The 23,631-nt window shown below is 42.1% G+C and overlaps 1 protein-coding gene across 5 annotated transcripts in view; it reads left to right on the top strand.

Annotated features, from left to right (window-relative positions):
* The window catches only part of EYA2 (EYA transcriptional coactivator and phosphatase 2), an 88,612-nt gene that overhangs the window by 34,190 nt on the left and 30,791 nt on the right, over nt 1-23,631 (top strand). For all 5 annotated transcript variants that reach the window (XM_058850501.1, XM_058850502.1, XM_058850500.1 and 2 more), the window contains exons 2-5: nt 5,006-5,124; nt 8,741-8,789; nt 9,395-9,537; nt 12,374-12,490. In XM_058850501.1, the coding sequence (XP_058706484.1) occupies nt 5,016-5,124; nt 8,741-8,789; nt 9,395-9,537; nt 12,374-12,490 (418 nt within the window). In that variant the 5' untranslated portion in view covers nt 5,006-5,015. The remainder of the gene's footprint in view (nt 1-5,005; nt 5,125-8,740; nt 8,790-9,394; nt 9,538-12,373; nt 12,491-23,631) is intronic.

The following is a 23,631-nucleotide window of genomic DNA, read 5'->3' as shown; positions in this document are numbered from 1 at the left end:
TGGCATGGGATTTTTGCAGGGAGCATAATTTCTGTATTTATCTCTCCCCTCATGGACAAACTGTGCAGTTTCTCACTCCCTTGAGGTACTTGTCTTTTCCACTGTAGGATCTGGCAGGTTTTTCCCAAGGGAAGGAGTTCTGTCTTTTTCACCTGCAGAGTTCCTAACCCTTCGTTTCCTTCACTGATGACAGATGCAGAGCTCTTCTGCTTTTTCCCCACACCCATGCCAGCTTTCCCCTTTTCCCCTCACTAGTGTCTTTTATTCCTGACCATCATTTTTGTTGTTTAAATGCCCTCGTTTTGGGGTAAGTGCCCTGCTCTTCCTTGCTGATCTTCCCTCTGAAATCTCTTTATCACTTGGCCATTGAGTTTACCCTGGTACTTCATTCTACCCAGGAGTCTTATTTGCTGAAAATGCCCTGAAAGTTCTCCTTTGAACGTTTTTTTCTACCATTCAGGTATATTTTGAAGGCAGAATTCCATCTTCTCCCCCCAGAAATGGAGCAGAGATGAGATGATAGTGCAGACTCCCAGGCACAAGTCCAGTGCCTCCGAGGGAGGATGGAAGTGCCCGTGGTCCTGAGCTGCCTTTGGTGTGTTGTGGGGAGGATGTTAATAACAAGTGGGAGAAGACTGAGAGAGGATTTAAGTTCTGCCTGAGCAGCAGAGCTCCCAGCTCTGGAAGGAGACTCCTTGATCTGTTGCTGGTGCCTTCTGGCTTGCCAGCTGTGCTGGGCAGAGCTGTGGTGAGGTTCCATCTGCCCACAATGCCATGGTGGCTTCCTTTGGAAATATGATCCCTGGAGTTTTCTTCACCTCTCAGACCCAGTCTGCACACCAGGGCCCTCCGTGGCACTGGACACCCATCCTTGAGCACTTTGCTGCAGAGAGATGAGATCCCTTGGGAGTTTGATCTTCAGCACACATTTGACTGTCTTGACTTGGGGTCTGGACTCACCCGCCTTCAAAACATCACTGTAAAAAAATATGGGATTTGCCAGTTGCCCCAACACCTCAGTCAAAAATCTGAAACCCTAAATTGTTTAATCTGGCATTCCTAGCTTCATAATGACTGAAAAAAATACCTCTGTTTCTATTTTTTCCTTCCTAAATGTTAGAAGAAGTTTCTGTTTTTGGCAGAGATTTTGTGGGCTAAATTTCAGGACAAAATACTGGGGTTTGAGTAGGGGATTCTAATGGAAAAGCTGAGCAACAAATTCACACAAGGTTCTTCTTAATTATAGAAGCCAAAAGCTCTTCCAGATGTCTGTCAGATGCTAGATGCTGCCATCACTGGTTTTAATAAAAGCTCGTATTCAGCAAACTTTATTACTGATTTACTGTACACTGCTTAAGCCAGAAAATGTTTTTTCTCTAAAAAGAAAACAAAGACCTGATATTTTCATCAGTTGCACTCCAGCATGTCATTTACTGTGTTAAATACCAGCCCTGTTCCATTATTTGACTATTTTCTCTAGCTTGCCATCATTAAAACTGGAATTTCAGAAACTCTTGTCAAGAAGTCCATAGGCAAGAAATGCACGTGAATAAATCAGTAAATGGTGCGTGCAAAACAGGCAAAGCCACTAACAGCACTCATACGTGACATGCACAACCAGACAGGCAGTTCTATGAAAAGTTACCTGTTTGTACATGCAACTAATACATACTCTAAACTAAAATGAGAGCTGAAAAAAACACAGAAAAATGTTATGGAATAAATACAGGAAAATATAATGTGACTTTGTGAATACAAAAGTGAACAGAGCAAAACCAGTAGAAAAATCATCAGGCAGAGAGTAGCTAATGAAATCTCTGAGCAATGATGTAATTAAAGTGCATTAATCACTATAAAAGATCATTTTCCTTTAAACATCTGCTTCTGTTCACTTGGCAACAGCCTGTGCAGTGTCATGAATGATGGGGGTTTGGATTATGCTGAAGGGCATGTGTTATCTGAGAAACAAGGTGGAACAGCCTCAGCTTGACAGGATCTGGGGCAGCAGCGCTTTCCCTCGGTGCAGGGATAGGATAAGGAAGGAAGGGGAAAAGAAGTGAGATGTGCTTAGAGTGGAAAGGAGAAGCTTGTATAAAATGGAACCCCACCTTCTCAGCCACGCATGCAAAAATTTAATTTGGTGCCAGTGGATTTGAATAAACTAATTCCTCTGGGAAAAATGCCCCTGCCCACCCTGCTGTTTTTCAGAGAGCTCCAGGAGCCATAGCTTGGACCTTGTTCCACCCCCCTGAGAAGCATCACGAAATTCTTCCTGAGCCCTTTCTCTGAGGCAGCCTGGCTGTGCCAGAAAGAGAGTGGGATGAGACATTTCTGGAGAAAAGCTCTGGCAGGAGTTCAGTGTGCAGAAGAAGGGTTGTGCCCATCCCTTAGTGCCCTGCAGTCTGTGCGTCGGTACCAGATGGAGCAGAACGGCCTGCGGTGCTGTGAGGGCTGAGGGAAGCCTCTCATGAGCTGTGTTCTGAGTTGAGTGGGGAGTCATGGATTGTTGTTTCAGCTCTGTCATTGGGCTGTGTCCCTTGGGTAGGATTTTTTACACCTGGGGACTGTTTTTTGTTTCCTTGCCTGCATCTGGCTCCTTGTTGCATTTCCACGCTGCTGGTGGCACAGGCCCTGGCTGTGGACACAACTGCTGGCCCTGTGCATCTGCATTTTCAATTTGCCAGTATCTAAGGCAGGGAGAGGGAGCCAGTTGTGCTCCTCTTGCAAGGACACATCTGAAGGTGGAACCCTTTGAGACCCACTAGCAACAACGATGCAGCTGCAGAGCAAGGCTGATTTTTATCCTGCTCTTGTTTCCTTAGCAAATCTGTAGCAGGTAGCACTTGGGGACAAAGGGGTGACACGAGTGTTGGACCCAAAGTACTGCATTTCTACCACACTGCTCGTTCATAAGATCTTCTTCATTTCACATATTTGGGAAGCCTTTACCAGCCTCTGGAATTGAGGCTGCATTGGTGATGAGATATCCACATGGATTTCCAAGGGAGGCAGACAGATCCCACCTGGAGAGAGGAGGATTTGGGTTGTGGACACTGTACATGTGTAATGGTTATGCCTCTTCATGCCTGTTTTTCGTAGTTCTGTGAATTCACAGTGTTCATGTTTTTTTTTGTCTGGACAGACAGTGAAAATGAATTTACCTTTGGTCTTTGCTGTTTAGTTACAAGTGAAATGATCTGGTTTGTGCTTGTTCTTAACAATACTTGCCCTCCCTCACAGGGACTCGCTGGCTTTATAAAAGGGATTGGGGAGGTTGGGGAGGTTCAGATAAAAAGTACGTGATTTTCTGTTTCTCAGAGCTGGTAAAGCCATACAGGGGTATTTAAACAGAAAATCAAAACAAACCTCTTGGCTTCTCCCAGAAGCACATAGATTGTTATTGCAGAAGCCTGAAGGTTTCACTTTATGTGCTGCTTTCTTTAGCTTTGGGATGTTTTAGCTGTGCTGTGGATTGTTACCAGGCAGGTGCTGCCGTGCCACCTGCTGCCTGCATAGGCCAGTGCAGGGATGTGCCAGCCTGGGAGCAGGGATGTGCCAGCCTGGGACAGAGATGTGCCAGCCTGGGAGCAGGGATGTGCCAGCCTGGGAGCAGGGATGTGCCAGCTGCCTTGGCAGGCAGTGATGAGGAAAGGGAAGCTTGAGCAAGCTGCAGCCAGGATCCACTCAGCACCTCTGCCCCATCAGCTCTTGCTCAGGCCCTGCTCTGTCCAAGAGCACAGTTATGTTTTCCCCTAATAGCCCTAATTCCCCCCCAGTGACTTCCAGGGAACTGAACTAAGGCTCTGTGCTCTGTGTGGCCGTGGAAAGCAAAGAACGACATAGAATCTTTGAGTTCTCTGTTCATCATCTGTTCTGGGCTTCAACCAAAAGCTGCAACTTTAGTCTTGGGGAAATTCAAATAAGTTTTCATTGCATTGTGTGTATTTAAAAAGAAATAAAGACAATTAATTGAGAAATTTAGCTCCAGGTGTTCCTTGCCCGGTGGGTTCTTCTAGACACAGGCATTAGTTGCACAGGGAACAAGGGGAGAACATTATGGGAGTAAAGGTTTCAAGGAAACCTGCCTTGCATAAAAGGAGCTTTGCAGGTATCAAATGTAACAGACCTTATTGTCCTCACCCCATTGTCTTCACCAAAACTTGCAAACATAGGTGTGTAAATCTGTGCCCTTAATGACATATTTTGTACCCATCCAAAACATTCCAAGGGAAGCAAGCAGCTGAAAAGGTCTAGAGCTGCAGGTAGGCACATGAATTGAAAATGGTGGTGTGTGCATGAGTAGACCTATTGATTTTATACATAAGGTCAGAAATGATGATTTAGTCCTGGTTTTGGACTGTTTATGTAATGCAGAGGTTTTTAGCTTTCATGGTGGTGTAGGGCATGTGCTCACATGAAGAATTATGTTTTTCTTTAGAGGTGTAAGTCCTAGATGTCATTAATTTGAGATTTTTGGTTGCATCAGATAAGGTTTCTCATGTGAAAGGGACTGTCCTTGTATCACTGCCACCTAATGGCCAGGACATTGTAGTTGGGTGCCTGGTTTGGGTGTCCCCTGGAAAACTGATCCTGTCACCAGGAATAACTTTATTACCTTGTAAGACTCGATAATGATCTTAACTGCCCTCAGCTTCATTTTCATCCTGTTACAATCTGTTCTGCAGCCTCACTGGACACTGGTGTGTGTATTCTTGCTTTGATGGCATATGAGAAGTCAGGAATTTAGTTTTTGTATGGCAAAATCCGGGAAGAAAGGGGAATCATTAATCAGATTGGTGTAATCTCCAAGGAAGCAAGTACTGCATTTTAATTCAGCATTTCCCTTTGATGAAAACTTTAGTGAACGTTATTATGTGGAATTTATATGAAGCCTGGGTTTAGGTAATCAGCTTTAATATTTATACTCTTAGGGAAAAAAAATTGAATCATTAGTAAGCATGCATAATTAATGAATAAATTGTATTTTTCCTTTGTTTTCCTTCAGGTATAAGGAAATGCTAGATCTAGTGATATCACCCAGTCTGACTGTAAATAAAGAGTGCCCTGACAGACTGAAGCTTAACCTTTCTCATATTTATGCCACGGCTCCAGATGACATAGAAGGTAGGCTGCTCTTCTGCTTGCTGTTTGCTGCTTTAACATTACATACATGACAATATGTAACCAACAGGAGCTGGCCACTGCAAGGCCTCTGCTTCTGGCAATTAGTTCTACAGTATAGTGAGCAACTGAGATTTTTGAGGATTTTTTTCTTTTTCATAGACTCGCCAGCTGTGGTTGAATCCTTTAGTTCCACAATGGCTTGAATGAAAATGGGATAGAAATATTTCATTTGTGTATATATATATATATATATCTGTGTATAGTTGGTGCCTGCATTTCCCCACCTGCATGTGTACATTTTTGTTCCACTGGAAGAATTGCAGGTGTAAACCATATTTTGTGTCGACTTGATAGTTTTTGCTAAAGTCCCAGTGATAGTGTGAACGTGAGCCCTGGGCTTTGGTGGCTGTGCTGCTGCTGCTGTTAAAGTGGGGGCTCCCAGGCCCAGAAATATACTGAGCAGCCTGAAAACCTCTTGCCAAAGCAGCTCTGTGCCCCAGTTTGCATCGCTCTGAGACCATTGATGCCATCCCCAAATGGTTAGCCCTGCTGGCCTCTGCGCTGGAGTTTCACATTTGGCAGGTACCAGGGAGAAATTCTTTCAGTGGTTGAGGCTCTGATGGAAATTTATCTGCTCTCCTCCTTCTCCCCCCCTGCCCCATCATACTGTTCAAGTGAAGGAAACAGAAGAATGTTAAATCTGCTAAAAAAATTATTGGCAAGTGATGCAGCTGAACTAGTTCTTGCTAGTACAATCCCAGCTATTGTTTGCTGCGGTCAGGATCTGTCAGCCTTCCTGTTAGAGGGGAGTTAGGAAAAGGCACTGGCTATTATGTTTTAGTAGTATGTTTAACCCTTCATTTATAGGCTCTTAGAAACCCAGGAGATGTTTTGTTTGCATGTTTGCTCAGGCATTAGGAATTGCGTGGTTAAATCACGCCCAGCCCATCGTGACTGCCTATGTACAAGAGCAGTAGAAGGAATAACAGCCTAAAGGAAACACCCTTTTAAATGTCCATGTTTGCAGAAAAGATTAGAGCTAGAAATGATTTTTAGGTACATCATTTTATAAACATCTTGGTGCAGGAACTTTTTTTTTTGATATATATGATATAAATGAGCCAACACAGGAGTTGTACTGTTGGACACCAGTTTGCCAGTGTCAGCTCATATTGATTTGTTTCTTGTAGAAATATTACGGTGTTTTTTCTACAGAATGATCCCCTGTGCTACCAAGATTGTGCTCTTTCCCTTGAAAATACTTCTGGCTAATTTGAAGAACAGGAAAACACTTGTGTGTTTGACAATTCTCACTGACAGAGCTCTTAATGTAATAAACGCACACAAATTTATGCTCTGTATTGCACATAAAGTATTAAATTTAGCAAGTCTAGTCATTGTACTTACTCATTTAGATATCCATGTAACTGTCTGGCCTTTCATTTCCATGGGTGCTTGTCATGAGATATGCAGTTACATCAATATAACTTTCAAGTGCACATTTTGCCTGTAGGATCAACTTTGCCTTTTCTTGTTGGTGACAATAGCATATTGCATATTCACACACAGTAAATTCCTACTTGGCATTCTTGACTAACTTATTTACTCTGTACCAAAATAAAACATTTGAAGCTGTGGTATTTTTCAAAGAGAAAAAAAAAATCAGCTTGTGCTCAAACTGTTCTTCTGTTTTTTTGATGTAAAAGCCATTAAAAATTAAATAAATGAATTGTAAAATGTCTGTTTCTTCAGTGCAGTTTTGTAATGAGAGACAGACAGAAATGGTGTGGTTCTTGTTTTCACAGTCTGAAAATCTAATTGTCTAAACTGTTATCTTTCAGGTAAGTCAAAGCAAATTTTTCATAGTGAGTTTGAAGGTGACTCAGGTAAGTCCAGTTTTGGATTTAAACTTATTCTTTTATCTGTGGATGTGTAAGTGAATAGACACATGTGTATAACATTATCCTTTGTCAGTAATACGTACATTTGTATAACACTGTCTTTTGTCAGTATTTTTAACTAAACCTCTCTGCCTGTTGCTTGGGAAATAGATTACTGTACCACATTTTATAGGTGCAGAAAGCAAGGTAGGGTTCAGGTGGGTTTTACTTTTCTAAGGTTTGAAGAAAGAATCTGGTTTTGTTTCTGTCAGTGATTAGGGCAATCCTGTTAGTGATTAGGCTTGTATAGGTTTCACCATTAATTACATAAACTAACATTCTAAAAATGTAATGATACCTAGTAGTTGATATTTTTAGTAAGAACTCATGATGATGCAATTTTTATTAAAATTTAGTATAAAAAGTTACCAGATGAAATGGCAATGTTTTTAAAAATAGTTTGGTGTAATCTCCATGTTAGAGTGTAAAATGATCAAGCCATGTAAAACGTTGTGAAAAAGGGTTGTATGTGAAAGAAAAATTTCAAGAGATCTAAATCAGGGTGAACAAACATTTCAGATGTGAGCATGCTGGATCTTTTTGGTCATTCTGTCCATGTTTACAGCACAAGTTACCCAAACCTCTTGGATTGTTTGCATTTATTTAGACTTTATCTCTACTTGCATATTTCATTAAATGAAAAGTGGTTTAAATGTTTAATTTGCCAGCTGACCAATGTCTGAACAAAGGAAGTTGTTCTGTTTTGGTCACTGAAAGTGAATGGAGAAGCCATGTGCAGTGAGTCTGGTGTGTGCATTAATGCAGCCAGGAGACACAGAGGCTGAATCAGTTGTGCCTCGTCATTATTGATGATTGTGAGAGTGTTTTGGCATTTTTAGTGCTGAATTAATGACAGCTCCAGCCAGGAACCGAGAAGCAAAGTTTGGATGGCACTGTGGAGGCAACCTGCAAAATGTACATGGTGGTATTTTGGTATGGTGTTTTCAGTTCAACATCCAGGTTTTAATTTAGCTTTCTTTATTTGTTTGGTTTTGGCTTTTTAGTTTTTAATTAGGTAAGTGTAAATTTATCTCTGAATAAAGCTGGTGGCACATTTTTCTTTAGTAGTGTTACAGCACACAACAATTTGGTCCATTAGAAGACAGCTTGCACATAACACTTTTATGATAGGTTTCCTACTGATTTAAGTTTTTGATTGCTGGTAGTTCAATAAGGTATGCTATAGTTAAGTCAAAAAATTCAAATTAAGGAGATTTATGATGTTGTATTTTTAATATTCACTATTATTTGATATGTTTTTATGGACATTAAAGAAAGTGAGTCATGGTCTAGGAGAGTACCAAAAAAAGAAAAAGATCAAAATGTGCAGTGAGCTTAAATCACTTCAGCAATCATAGTATTGGCTTTTATAGCCTTTAGCATATGAGTCATTGCTTCAAAGCCCAGTTTCATGAGTGGTATCAGTCCCATGAGAAGAAGAAACTGGTAGTTTAATCAACTGGTATCACCCTCAATTAAAAACTAAATCTGTATTTGTTGTTAAGCAGAGAATATCTTTCTTACCTACCTCAGTTTGGGAATATTAACTAAAAAATAAAAAGTCTTTTGATTCCTGTATATTTTTCTCCCACCAGCAGTGGTAAAAACAATTGTATCTGCTTGGCCATAGAACAGAACACGTTGAAAATCTAAGACTCTTTAATTTTGTTTTCCAGGCAGCAGCAAAGCAGCACCACAGTGTCCTCTCCATCTGTACACCACAAAGTGAGTGCTCCTGCCAAGTGCTGTAATTTAAAATCCATGTCTTGCTGAACAGCCATTTTATGCAGGCTTCTGTCACCTTAAAAAACATCTGCCCTAAGCCCATCCACCTGTTCCCCCGCACGTCTCTGGCACAGTGAAGTAGCTGGTTCTTAATCTTCTCGGATATGGAGTGAAATAAGGTTTGAGGTACTGTGAAGTGTGTTTTTTTACCCCTGGGTATCCAAATCTTATCAGTTTGAATATTGTCGTGTTTAGAGTGACCACAGAGGGGATGTGTCGAAATGTCTGAGGTTTCCCATTGCACCCACTTGTTCAGCAAACTCAAAATGAAACATGAAAAATCAGTGTTGATTTTATTTTATTTTTTTAACTCGCATATACTTTACACTGTTTTAAAATCACTGTGCATTTAGGTGACTTAATCTGATTCTCCATAAAACAAACTTCTGTTTCAGTCCAGTCAATTCCAAATTCCCAAAATACTCAGCATCCTCTGTTGAATGTTATTTTAGCAAGACGTCTAAAGCTGTTGTGCTTGTGCTCTAGAAGCTCATGTACAGTAACTATTATTGCCATAAACCCTTCTGTTTTCTTGTTCTGAATAGACATTATCCCCACATAGTGACAGTCCCGTCCTTCCCCACGATGGCAGCGTATGGACAGGCTCAGTACAGCACAGGAATCCAGCAGGCTGCTGCCTACTCTGCCTATCCTCCCCCGGGGCAGCCCTATGGAATCCCCTCCTACAGTGAGTACTCCTCAGTCCTGGGGCCTGTGAGGACATCACCTCCTGCTGCTGGCAAAACAGATTGGAAATCTTTAAGCCTTGGAGTGAAGTGGTCATTTATGTCTCAGCACCGTTGTCTTCTTAGGCTTAGAGGAAGGTCTGACTTGAAAAACGTGAAGTTTACTTTGAGCTATATCAGCTTTCAGCCTATCAGCTCTTCATATCATGGGTTGTTTTTGCAAACTAGCTAAGTTTGGAGCCAGTCAGTTGTAGACTATGAGAAGTTCAGGTTCAGTAGGATGTGACACTTAGGAGTAGTAGCTCGTGAGTGTTCCCAGTGTCAGGACAAAGTACAGTAAATACGATGTTTATGAAAACTACTCTTCATCCTTGATTCTTCCTGAAGTTTCAATAACACAAGCTACTTTGAGAAAATTTTTGTGTATATTTTTACAGAAGAACCAAAATGCAGAGCAGAATAAGACATGGGTGAGATGTTAGAGCACTCTGGTTTTGGAAGAGTTTGTGTTTAAGTGAACAGTTATTGGCTATATGTGCAGTCAACATTTCTAACCCCTAACAGTCAGCTTTATTCCCTGCTTTTCTGCACAGCCTTACCAACAGCTGTGGGGGGACAGTGCTGGGCAGGAGCAGCTGGGGGATTTGCACAGGGAACTAATTAAACCAGCACTCCTGACAGAGGAATGCTTGGTAAACCAAGCCTTGAGTGTCCTTAAGTTCTGCATGGGAATACCAAGCTCTTGAGGAGCCTGAAAGTTCTTTCTACTCCTAAAGACCAAAGAGATATTGCTCTTGTTTAGCTACAGCTCTTTACCAGAAAGCTTTGGGCTTCTTACTTCTGACTGCTCCCATGAGGGCTGAGTCTTGCACCATTAAAATGGATTCGTAGTTTTGTTTCCACTCCTGTTTTCTTTTGTGCTCTTAAACACCTTTGTGTTTACTTGGCAAATACAGTATCTCTTCCCAACAAGAAGTTTTTATACAGACAGAGCTTTTACTGAAGGGAAATTTAGTGCAGCACTCTGGAGGGCTGGGGAAGTGGCTTTGGCAGAGCCAAAGCTCTACCAGGATGATGAGAGGAATGTTTCGAGACCCTTCCTGGAGCTATTTGTGTGTTTGCATCAGCTGGCTGACTTCCAAGGAAAACTCTGAACAGTTGTCCTGTTAGAGCAGGTGAAAGTAGAGCCATTTGCTACTGCCTAGAGGCTTTAGAGCATACATGTGTCAGGCCCATATGCTGCTTATAAATCCTGTGGGTGACCTCTTAGCATCCTTGAGCCGTGGTTTCCCTCCCTCAGCCCCTACACCCTCTCTAAGATACTCAGCACAGCATATGAAAAACTCCACCTGGCTGACAACCAAGAACAATGAAGCAGTATTGTTTTTAGGCACAAAAAATAAAACTCGGCCAGTTTCTAGACAAAACAAAACATTATGTGGAAATTAATTTGGTGCTAAGTTATTTTGCTGTCTGACAACAATTTTTAGGCTTCCAGAGAGGCCCGTTTGCTGAGGATTAATTGTAACTGGGCTGGGTAGGTTGAATGCTGGCCTGTGGAGTGCTGGTGGAATAGGAAAGCACGGGATGTTGGGAAGAGAAGCTTCTCTGCACACACTTCTCTTCCCCAGCAGTGATGAAACCACACACTTGCACCAGCACTTGTCCCCTCACTGTCCAAATAAACTCCTGCCTTTCACAGTCATCTTGTTATGAGCTTGTGCTCAAACTGCCTGGCAGTTCTCACCTAAAGCTATAAGTAATTTTTATTGGAGAAAACATTGTCTGGGAGAACTTATTCCAAACCTGAGCAAGCACAGACTTGCTGCTTGTAGTTAAACTAGAAAGGAGCATGGCTGGGGAAAGGCACCTGAATTCAACTTGTCTACAAGTTTCCCTGCAAGTGCTAAAAGATGACAACAGCATGGAGAGTGTGTAAATCCAAGGCCCAAACATCAGCAGGGTCTTTGTTTAATCCCAGCACCCAGGGAGTATCCAATGGCCATTTTCTGTTGTGCAAATAGGATGCAAAGGAGGGAAGGATCACGCCCAAAGGGTTCATAATATGTTGCACCTTTGAGCTGTTTATTTTAATAATACAGCTGTACAATCTCAGCAGCATCTCAGAATAAAATATCAACTCCTTTCATTACCAGAAAAGGTTTCATCTTGCAATGTTTAATTCAGCTATTGCTGTTCCCCCTGTAAATTGTCAGCTTAATTGCCTGGTTTTAGAAATGAAAAGATTTTTGTGGTTTCAGGGGTTACCTATTGTTCCTGAACTGTATGTTATATCCAGCTGAGTAGATGATAACCCTCCTGTAGGACTTGCCAATAAATGTTTTGGTATCAAGGCTGAAAATACAATGCAAGTAAAAAATGAGTCTTTTGAGAACAAAAATGTTGAGGTTATTTTGCTGAAGGTGCTGTTGTGTTGTTAATCATTGCTTGCATCTGATAACTCTTCAGGAAGTTTATGTGTCAGTGAGTTTCTTCAATTCTGTAACAAAACTATATGTTCAGAAGTTGTTTTTGAAAGCAATATTATTCATGCTTATTTAACCGTCTTAGCAGAAGTGCACTTGGGTGTGGATATAGGATGGAGCTGACTCAAATTTGTGATGAATTTGTTTGGCTGTCAGGAGACCTATTTGGGTAATGCAAACAATTAAACACATAGCTTTATATATGTGTGTGTGTGTGTAAATGAAAGTGTAAAAAAAGTTTACTAGGTTAAAATCCAGCCGAAAAATTGTTAATTCCTATGCTTGCTTTTTTCACATCTTCTTATGACAAGCACTCATGTCTTGCTCTTGGTTCCCACTGTGCTCCCCAAAGGCATTAAAACAGAGGACAGCCTGAGCCACTCTCCAGGACAGAGTGGATTTCTCAGCTACGGCTCCAGCTTCAGCGCGCCGGCGGCGGGACAGGCGCCCTACACGTACCAGATGCACGGTGAGTGCAGCTCAGCCTGGCAGTGCCAGCTCTGGGCACTGGCAGTGCCACAGCCCCACTTCTCCCCCTGCACTTGCTGTGGAAAGCTCGTAGGTGCAGGCTCTCAGGCCAGGGAAGGAGGTGAGTCTCTGCTCGAGCTGTCTCGCTCACCACGGCGTTGATTTCTGGCTGAGGCACTGGATTTAACAGCATTATGTGCTAGCAGAATTTCACCTATGGTCAATATAAGCTTTGTCTTTCTGCAGAAACCGTGTTTTCTTTTTCTTAATTAGTTCTGTGACTGCATACCTGGGATTGTTGTGTTGGTGTGAATTCCTGCATTCTGATGGAAGCAAAACAAAGGTGGTTTTACACTTCATGCAAACAGTCCTGTCAGTAGTATGCTTCTTTCTGCCTTATGCTGCCCTGAACAAACTGCTGTGTGCTTAAAACTCTTCTATATTCTCCCTGCTATTATTTTTTTAACAGCTGATACTTCGATATTAAGAAAAATGGGAGTGACTGCTTGAGGAGAGATGAATGCACATGAGGATAAAGCTCTGCATTGGCTTTGTCCATCCCTCTCAGATTTTCCAAAGGTTGGAAAACCAAAGAGGAATTGCAAACTCTTGTAGAAGCTGTGGAAGGGGAGAGAGATCAATTCTATCACTTAGCTTTTTGATATTGTTGAGGGTTTTATGCAAAAGGCCATTTTGTAACATTATACTTAGCTGTCACCTTTGTAAAATGGTCTTTTAATTCTCTTCATTCTTCTCATTAAAGTGAGAAGAATTCCTTTCAAGAAAGTGAAAGGTGAACAAACGCATCCACTTTTATTTTAAGTGTGTGAGCAACTAAAATCCTAAACAGTTGTGAAAACAGGGAAAACAAAGTAAAATCTGCTTTATTCTATATATTATCTAAGAAAGCTAAGAAGACTAAGAGTTGACCTTTGGCTGAGACTTCACCTGCTAGTTTTGTCAGGGCACACTATCTCTAACACTAAGGTGATTTTTGGGGCTTAAATATCTCATAGTACATGCTGAAAGCACCTGTGTTGGATGTGACACCAAAGGAAAAAAGAAAAAGAAAAAGGAAGCCTGTGGCTTTGGGGTTTTTTGTCACCTGGACTTCTACAGGTTTCATCTGTCGTACTTCCACATGTGTTTTTTGAGAAGGCAGACTCTTGACTTTCTTAAGACTGAGATTTTTAAGGTGCCCCCCTTATTCAATCAGGAGGTTTAGACAAGCAAATTTTGGGCATCAGTGCTTGAAAATGTTACACTTGCAAGCAGCAGTGGCACAGTCATGAGTTGTACCAAAACAGGCTGAGCAGAGCTGTGTGTGTGAGCACAAATGTGCTCCTAGGGCGATGCTGTGCTGGTAGGCAAAATCACTTCTTTTCAGATATTTATTCCAGGAAGATCATTTCACACAGCTCAGTAAGCCTTTAACGCAAAAGAAAACAGGGGGAAACAGTTTCTGCAAGTGGCAGGTGCTTACTCCAAGGCACAGGGAGCGGGAGTAAATGTGTCTTCCTGTAAACAAATATTTCCACCCTTCTCCTGGCTTGTGAGAGGAACAGTCTGAAGCTCCCTGACTGCATGGTTTATTTACCTTGCTGAGTGTTAGTGAAAGGTTTGAGTGAGGAGGCAGGAGCCTTCCTGTGCTGAGTGCTGCTGAGGAATGTGGGCTCAGGGCTTTCCCACGCCACAGCACTTGGGGGTGGGGAGGTGATGGCTCCCTGTGCCACCCATTCCCAGGACCACTGGGACTTTGCTGGTGATGGGCTAAGCCAGATGAAAAGGGCAAACTTTTATCAATATATTTTTATAGAAAGTTCAGAGGGGGCTTTAAGAGTCAAGCTTCTAACTCCCGCTTCAAGGGCAAGATGTTTTTTGCATCATGTGGCAAGAGAGATTATGAAGAGAGTGATGGTCAGGGGAGAGAAGGTATCTCCAACTGCCGCTGTTTTCTATTATAAAGTGCAAGGGGAAAAAAAAAAAATCTTTTTTAACCTGTTCTCTGCAAGTACTGTAAGGTGTTAATAGCTCAGGTATATAAGTGAAATAAGTTTGTTTTGTTTGCCTCCACTGAGGACCAGCTCCCAGAGCAGCATAATGATCTCATCTGTGGGTAAGGGTGGGTGGTCAGATTGTTCATCCCTCGTGATTCCTCCTCACTGTCCCCACAGATACGAGTTACAGCAGCAGTTAAGTGCCCTCTGTATGTGTTACAGCACTCACCAAGGAATAAATGACCTCTTGGGTAGCAGTTTTTTGTCTCACAGGGCTCTAGGACAAGTGCTGTCCTTCAGTGAGTACCAGCATGGTTGGTGCTGGTTTGTTCCCTCTGGTGTTTGTTTGGCAGCAGCACTGGCAGGCTGGGCTGGCTGTGAGGCTGTGAGCAGTGAATGGTACTTGAGGGCAGATTCTGCTCTCTGTTCACGTCTGTTTGTTTGCAGTACAAACACAGGTGATGCAGGTGTAAAGGGTTTTCAGCTTTTCATCCTCAGCTCCAGCTGTCAATTGTATCCTGGTTCTTGAGCAAGAACAGGATCCACTGAAAGCAAAAATGGAGATTTAACAGCCTTTTGGTCAGTAAGTGGTAAAGAAAAAGAGCTATTTTACAGCCAGCCAGAAGGGGAAATCTATTTTCATGCTTCCCTAGCATGAAACAGAATTGATTGTGGAAGAGTTTGTTAGCCAAATAAAGTGTCACACACATATACAAATATAGAAGATGAGATTAGCAAGTTCCATAGCTCATAAAAATGACACAAAACCATATTGCAAAGGTAGTGTGGATTGAAATAAAGATTTTAATTACCAAGTAACAATGGGTATCATCAGGCTTCAAGTAGCATTCAGACTGAAATCTGGTATTCACATATTTGCTCTGAAGGAGTGGTTTTTTCCCTCTCTTCTTTTTCTTTTTAACAAGTGCTGTGTAGAGGGCTGCTCCATGTCACTATTACATTTAGAAAATTTTTTTGTTTCATCATGAAGGGATCTGAAATATGCATGTGGCCAGTCTAGGGATGGCACTCACTTTTAGAGTCATGAATCTGGAGAGGAGCTAACAGCTTGCATTAGATTTTTGCCTTTAAAGTGGTAAATTTGTCATGCTGAGAAAGAAATGTTTCTTCAAGGTCCATTTAATTTCTTAATCAATCCTCATGTAAGTGTTCAGTTACAGCACCAAATCACCAAACACCCTGGGCTTGGTATTAGAAATAGATATTTCTTTTTAGCACACATTTTTCTAAGTTTACATTTTGTGATAATTTAGCAGTTCAGTGATTTGCTCAGACTTCTGGTAAAATTATTATTTGATGATAGAAATTGAACATTAGACACAAAGATCACCTCCCAGTTCTGCCCCCAAAAACTTACTGGCAGCTGAGGAAACTGCTGAGGGTGGGGGAGATATCTTTGGAATATAAGAAACTTAGCATTTAGTGAGCTATGTAAAATACAAAGAGAAAATTGTGCCAGCACATTAGCTGACCCAGAAACCCATCAGCTCTGCAGAGAGTGCAATAACAGCCAGCTTACAGAGCATTTCCTGTGGTTGCAAGAGCATGTGCTACCCCTTGATTGCACATTAGGCCATCTCTTCTCAGCTTGTCATTAATTCCTAGACAATGCCTTGCTCTTCAGTTATAATTGCTGAAATGACAGCTGGTATGAAACTATGAAGTTGCACAACAGTTAAAACTCTGGCCAAAGACCACTGTGGATGCTGTTGTTGGGCAGGAAAAGATTCGACTGCTTTTTTGGGGTTTTTTAATATCCAAATCTATCTACCCACAAAATACTTTTTACATTACAAAGGAAAAATCAGTTATGTAACTGGGATAGCTTCCCTTTGCCAAGGAATTGCAGAGCAGTGTTGAGCTTGGGACAGACATAAATTTGGGACCAAAGACCTATGCAGTGAAATTCTTTGCTACTGCTGAACATTTGTTTTCTTTGTAAAGCCTTTCTGATGAGCTGTGAAGTAGTGAATGAATAGAAATTAGCATTTCTTTTGTGCAGCACTGATTTAAAATGGATTAATTATATATATGTTGCTTATGTTTGTGGAAGGACTTGGTTATCAATTGTTCTCCTGGCCCGAGAACAAGTAAAATCTGAATAATTAACCAATTAAAATGTTTTCTTACGCTGAAAACATTTTGACCCTTGTTGATATCTGGATAATCTAGACAATTTTTTTTCCAAGAGATGCCAGAATTTCTTGCAATTGTGTGCCAATTTCAGTGTTAAAAATTTAGTACAAGATCATAAATACCAATTTGGCTTGAACAGTTACCTCTGCCTGCATGAATTTTGCAAAGAAAGTCCATGTTTAGATTTAAATTTGATTCTTGAAGTACTTGGTGATGAAGATAGTGATGAAATTTCAATCTACACCTGAGAAAGCGGATCACACTTTGGCACCAGATAGTGAATCCATGTGAAGTCCCAAAAATAAGGGAAAACGAGAGCATGTTCTCAGCAAACTGTCGCTCAGATAGATGCCTTAGATTGATAAAATTAAAACCTCAGGAGAAAACGAGCAGCCTCTTTCAAAAGCTTCTGCTTCGCAGCTGGTTTGCATTAATTGCAGTCTAAAACCGTGGCAGTAAAGTTGTGCTCCACTCCGTGGTGGGTTCAGCAGGGAGAGGCCTCTCTTCAGGAGGGGTCAGACCTCACTTTCTGCAGTGTAAATACAAGGTTCCTCAGAATAACAGCACAGCCTCCCTTTCAAAGATTTTTAAACACCAGGGGCTGACTGTGCTCCATTTACTTTGTTTTAAAATGAGCTGACTTCTAGGAGAGGGAAGTCTGTGGGAGAGGCAAAGGTGTTGACAGTGATGCACTGTAGGCTGCAAGGATCTGTGCTACTGCTACCCAAGGGGAAAGCTCTGCTCTAACTCCTGTCATTTAATGGAAATTAAATATTAACTGGTACAGTCAAAACAGGAATCTTCTCTGAGGTAGGGGGTTTATTTTGGAGGTATCCTTGTGTCTGCTTGAGAGTTTTATGTGACTTTGTCATCAGGCTTGCAGAGGTGGCACTGGGGAGATGGGAGCAGCTGTGACAGTTGAGTCAGAGAGGAGCAGTAAGGCAGGGGCAATAGTAAAGGGACTGGATAAGGAAAATAGAGAGAAAAGTTTGTGTGGTGAGAAAGGGGGAATCTACAGAGAAGAAAGAAGTGATGTTTCCCTACCATGCTGCTTGAATGTCTTGGGAGCATTGGTGGAGGTCAGATAGAAATCTCAAATCGTGGGTTAATGAGCAAAATCAGCACAGAAAACAGTCACAGAGATGTGTGGATGTCACAGAGACTTCTCTTTGTGGATTTTATTTTCATTGCTTCTGTAGGCTATAAAAAAACCCAAAAACATAGGATGGTAACAGCTTGGGAAATCATGAACTTGGCCTTGATTATTCAGCTTACAGTGCACTTGGCAAAGAATATGCTAAAATGGTATGGAAGCTTCACTGAATAATTGATTCAGTATACCTAATGATTTTGAAAATGTCTAGAAGGCAATAGAAGAGCTAATGTAAAATTACATATAAAAATCTGTATCAAGAAACATCATACCTGAATAGCCAAGCATTTGAAAGTTAGGAAACATCAGATTTCTATGTGTTACTGTACTGTGCAGTACTGGTACTGCTTTTGTTGTATCTCGTCTCCAAGCACTGTGTGAGGGAATGCTGTGGTGGAGAAAACAGAATTCAGCCGTAGGATGAGAGTCTGGGATGAAGTTTGGGGACAAGTTCAGCCTGACCCTGCTTCAGTCAGCACAGGCTGTTTCAGGAGTTTCTGAACTGCTCTGCTGGCAGTGAACAACCCTCTTGCATGGGCCTTTTTATAAGTAGTTTGGATGCCCATTCTGTTTATATTGGCAGGGTTTAAACACTGACAATTCTGCACTGCAGTACTGTGACCTCTGGAACTATGAGAATACCTGCACTGTCTGAAGAGGAGCTATCACAGATAAAAAGAGGAGGATAAAAATTTGACTTAGAAAGTCTGTAACTGGCAGATTGACACTGACAAGTCATTACCAGGGCAAAGATCACTACTGTTGTCAAATTTCTTACATTTTTCTCCATTGTGGCTCTTCTCCTGGAGTCCCTGCAGTACTGAGGCAGTGCAAGGAGGCTGAAAAAGCCTCAAGACAGATGCCTGGATCAAGAGTACTCAGTTGAGACTTACAGGGATCCTAATGGGTCAAAGAGTGGAGATGTGCTGACCAGCTCCCTCTTTTCCACTGATATTTGGAGATTTACTTCGCTCAAGAGACAGAGAATTGCTAAATAACAGCTGTGCTGACAGGGCAAGTTTTTAGGCCAGTGGCATGGCAGTAGATGTGACAAGGCTGCTTAGGTTTGAGTGCTGACCTGGGAACTGGAGGTTCATGGCCACTAATTAGTATAGGAGTATCCAGCTTTCCTTTATCATGTCTTGTTATCCATCAGTGAAGGATTGTGTCCAGGATGAAACTGCGCCTGCAGGAATCTTTATTCTTTGGTGTCCATGGAGCCACCCAAATAAAGTCAGTTTGCTGGTTGTTTTTTTCAACAAGGTATTGCATAGAAACAGTCTGTACCCTTGCTGTAAGGATGTTCACTTTTTGGCCCAAAACATTTCTTTGTGTTTTGTTTTTGAAGACAGTCCAGTGTGATATCCCTCTTTAGCTGTGGCATTGTTAGAAGTGGTTAAAAACACTTTCTCAAAGTACAGTAAAACCTAACTGCTTTCCAGTGGTTCAAATCCTCAGAGTAACTATAAACCATCCCAGCACTTTCAACACCATTGTTGATCTGGATTGAGCTATACAGATGACCAAGCTCAAAAGGGTGGTAAAAGCCAGGCTCTTAAAGCTGCTCTGGTCATCACTTATTAAAGCTCTTTGAGGCTCTGTGGGTTGAGTACTCCCAGGAGCAGGGGAAGAGCCTTGAGTCATAAAAGCTGAACCATGAAATGTGTTTTATATCACCATTCAGAGTGCCCTCAAACACCTGGTCAGGCTGACAGGACTGCATGGGATTGTGGTGGGAGACAAATGGACTTTGAATGGGTTTTGTATCTGAGAGTATCATCTGCAGGAGGTGTTCGTATGCTTTTGGGAGCAACGTCCTTTACCAGACACTGCTGATGTCAAGTGGTGTAACACTGTAGAATGATGCTTTTCATCTAGGTTAATGCAGTGTGCTCTTCCCTGCATTGAGACCTTCCAGACAGAAATACAAGACATTTCAGGGAAGGGTCCATTACACCTAATGGCAAACAGTTGAGCAATCTGCTGCAAAGTACATATGGGTTGAGTTTTTCTTCTCCTTTAACAGGTCAGATAGTCTTGAAATGCTTCCACAGCTGACAACCATGCAAGGTTTTATGAGTCTTCTTGCCCAGTAAATGCAGGCAGATGTTGTAGGATTTGGAACCTTACAAGGCACTAGAGTATAGCTGGTGGGAGGTAGTTTTGATGAGTGCTTAACCTCTCACTAAAAATGTAGCAGCTTGGAGAAAGCAGTATTTACTGCAGGAAACATTAGCTTGTCAGAGAGCTAAAGCACTGCAAAGAACCTCTCTGAATGACCATGGAAGCCTTCAGGCAGATGTTCATAGCACAGAGCAGTGCACACTGTGCAGGGAGGTGGGCTGGGGCCTTTGCCTGCATCACTCACAGTCAGCAGTGCTTCCTCCAGGAGAGCAGCCTGATGATGCCAGAATGCACAAGCCATTTTATGCAGGCTTGTAAAATACCATGCAATTCAGCTGACCCCTGCAGGCATTTATTTTATTAGTCCTAAATGGTCAAATAATCCTTTGAGAGAACTCTCTGTGGAACCATTGTGCGTGTCATCTACAAGTTAGAGGAAATGCTTAGGTCTAAGCTTCATCATTCTGTTTTTTGGGAGTTAAATCACGACACAAACATACTCAGAAATGCCCATGGTAGCCACCCTCAGTGTTGCATCTTTTTTTAAGTGTTCCTGGGCTCAGAGTTGCTGCTGGCTGCCCAGGACCTGTGATAAACACTGAAACTGCCCACCTGTGTTGAACCTGGCCATCTCCTCCTCTGACTGTTGGGTGTTTCACTGAATGTTGAAAGTGCAAACCATCTATTCTTCTAAATATAGCAGCTTATTCTCTTTTAAGCAGTACAGCAGTCTTGGAGAACACCTCCCTGTTGTCAGGGCTCCTCTGACCTGTGAAAGACAAGGACACAAACCTGATTTTCAAAGCTTGTTGTGATTTTGATCTGAACTACACCACAGGCCCATCCTGTCTTCGTAATCACCACTCCCTAATACACCAACATTCCTGTATTATACATAACATTCATAAGCTGAAAAAAAACTTTTTTTTTTTTAGCAATGCCAGAGCTGGGTTCTGAATACTCTGAAAATACCGATGAATATTCCTTTCTTTTCTTTACTTGCTCATACCTGGTAAGGAGGGGAAGAAATGCAGCCTGATAATGCAGTGACTGAAAGACAGATGTAGAGGGTGAGAAGCTGGCATGAAAGCTTTTGCAGGAGTAAAGGCCAGATCACGCACCATTGAAATTATCATTGACCATGGCATGGGTTTTTTAGAATGCTTGAATTAAAAAGTGAGTGAAGGGAAAATAGCAAATGAAATCCATCTGTTTGAGAGCAGGAATAGAACATTAATCAGCTCACAAAGAGTTTTTCTGTACATGCTGGCCTTGGACACTCATATAGAGAAGGGCCACATCTATTTACCAGGGAAGAATCGTGGCACTGGCTCTGCCTGGCATGTGGATGCCTTTCCATGTGAGTGTGTTTGTGATAGAAATACTTTACAGGGACACTTAGAGTACCACACATCTGAAGAGCTGTTCTACTTCAGAGTTCAGATTGTTTTATTATGAGCTAAATGTTCTTTAAGCTACCTGTGAATGAGGGCATTGTGACATTTAGCAACTGGCTTGATTGAACACAGATGTGAGCCATATTCCATATGGAGAAGATCCAGAGGGGGAGATCCTAGGCTTGTTTCTGATTTGCAGAGAGTTTGAATGCAATTACTTGGCATTGAGCTACCAAGATAGATGGAAACAAATCGCTTGCTCCCACCTCTACAGCATTGCAAATGTAAAACCAGCCTCAGTTTGAGAGTGTTGTCTTCAGAGGTCCATGGAAAAAAGCCAATATATGTGAAGGCAAAGTGATATAGAAATAGGCAGAAGTGGGAGGGGGCCAGGCATTCATGTATATTGCTTACTGAGGGGCTTCCTAGGAGTTCCCCATTCCACATAGCACCACTTTCAAACTTCATTCTAGTCCTTTTCTGAATATTACAAGGAGTGCTATTACATGGGAAAGTGTTTGTGGGGAAAAATGGTTACATGGGAAATAGGGCTAAATTGCAATATCTGTTGATAATTTTCCAGTTTTTTGAGTGTAACATTTACTGACACAAAACTGAAATTGCACCTGGCAGAATTCGTTTGTTATGGAAGTGTTTATTTCCTACCAACAACTTACGGAGGAAAAGCAAACATTTGGGGCTGGTTCTGGTATGTGTTCTGAACTGCTGAACTCTACAAGGCTGCTCACAGAAATGGTGACCAGCAGGCCTCATTCTCTGTTTATGGAGAGAGGGGGTTTATCTTTGTCTCCATTGCCTGTGGAACTTGTTTGTTTTCCTGCCATTTGAACTGAGGGTCCATCATTGAAAACATGGTTTCTCCATTCTGGCCTGTGCAGTGGAACAGGGTCTGAGCTATAATAGTTCCCAAGACAAATATTGCTGAACCTGAATCTTTAACAACTTTCTTTTCCATGCAGGTAATTGATTTTTTTTTTTCTTCCCCAGCTTTTCATCCTTGTTCAGCTGGGAAGAAATTCCAAGTGTTTACTGACTTTGGTTGTTCCCAGTGTCCTTATCTGCAGTTATTCTGCTGTAACACTGAGTTGCCAAGACACACTGAGCTTAGCAGCTCTCAAGGGGTACTGCAGGGAGGGGGTTCAAATCTCTGAATGCACTGCTGGAGGGCAAGGAAAAGGCTTGTGTTTGATCTCAGTTTAGACAAACAGTGCTGAGATGGTAGTCCTCCTTGGTCAGGATACAATGACAGAAGCCAAAAGAAGAGAAAAACCTGAGTTGCCAGGTTGAACTTCAGTTTATAGGGAATACCAGTCTTCAGCACTTTCACAAATATTTAAGTATGTAAGCAAAAAATCTGTCCCTTTGGAAAATCCCCTGGGCAGAGGGAGCCAGCCTGCAGTGGCCTGCAGGGACACCTGAACTTGGGTAGCTCAGCCAAAGTGACAAAAATATATTTTACAAAACCAGTGTAAAATCCACCCCACTGGGTGCAGTCTCAGTGCACTGTGGGAAGCTGTGGAGCACGAGCCATTCCCCATCCTCTCATCCCTGCATCCCTGCCCTATTCTCCCTGCTCACTCACTCTCACTCTTCACAGCTGGAACAAAGTTCTGAGTAAGTTTAATCCAACTGTGTGAATCCCTCCTTTTCCTCACTGTCTCTGTTTGGAAACCAGGAAGCTCCAGTATCATGTGCAGGTAGCACAGCAATAAACATGTTCTCATCACAATTTACACATAAAGCGTGAGTCCCTCGAGGTAACTCATCCTCCTCTTGACAGCTTTAATAAAGGATGATGGATTGTTTCTAAATGACAGTTTAGGAAAATCAAAAATTCCCCCCTGTATTGTTTCGAGCTCTGGTGTACAAGAGCTGTTTTGTCTTCTGTGAAAGTTGTTTTTGCCTGTAAGCACTGGGGCTCTATTACTCTCCTTCACAGTGGTGAGAAATGCTGTTACCACAGGAATATATTCATACTGCTGCATAGCTGTGACTTTTGGAAAACCTGCAGAAGCCTGTGACGGGTGGGAAGCGGGGAAATGCCAAGAGCTGAGTGTGATGCTGCTCTGGCAGTCTCCCCATATGGGTTGTTGGAAGCAGGAGGGACTGATCCACCCAGAGCTGCCTCCAAGGCAGGAATGCCAGGAGGAGGCATCACCCAAGCCCACCTGCACTGGCTCAGCTCCCAGCCAGCACTTGGGGCCTTGAGGACACTCCAGTCACCTGCACTCTTTTCTTCCTCCCTGCTGTTTTCTTTTTAAAGACCACATGTGGCAACAAATTAGTTCTGGAG

This window comes from Poecile atricapillus, chromosome 15 (assembly GCF_030490865.1).
Source record: "Poecile atricapillus isolate bPoeAtr1 chromosome 15, bPoeAtr1.hap1, whole genome shotgun sequence".
Taxonomy (NCBI): Eukaryota; Metazoa; Chordata; class Aves; order Passeriformes; family Paridae; genus Poecile; species Poecile atricapillus.
This window is presented reverse-complemented; position numbering and strand designations above follow the sequence as displayed.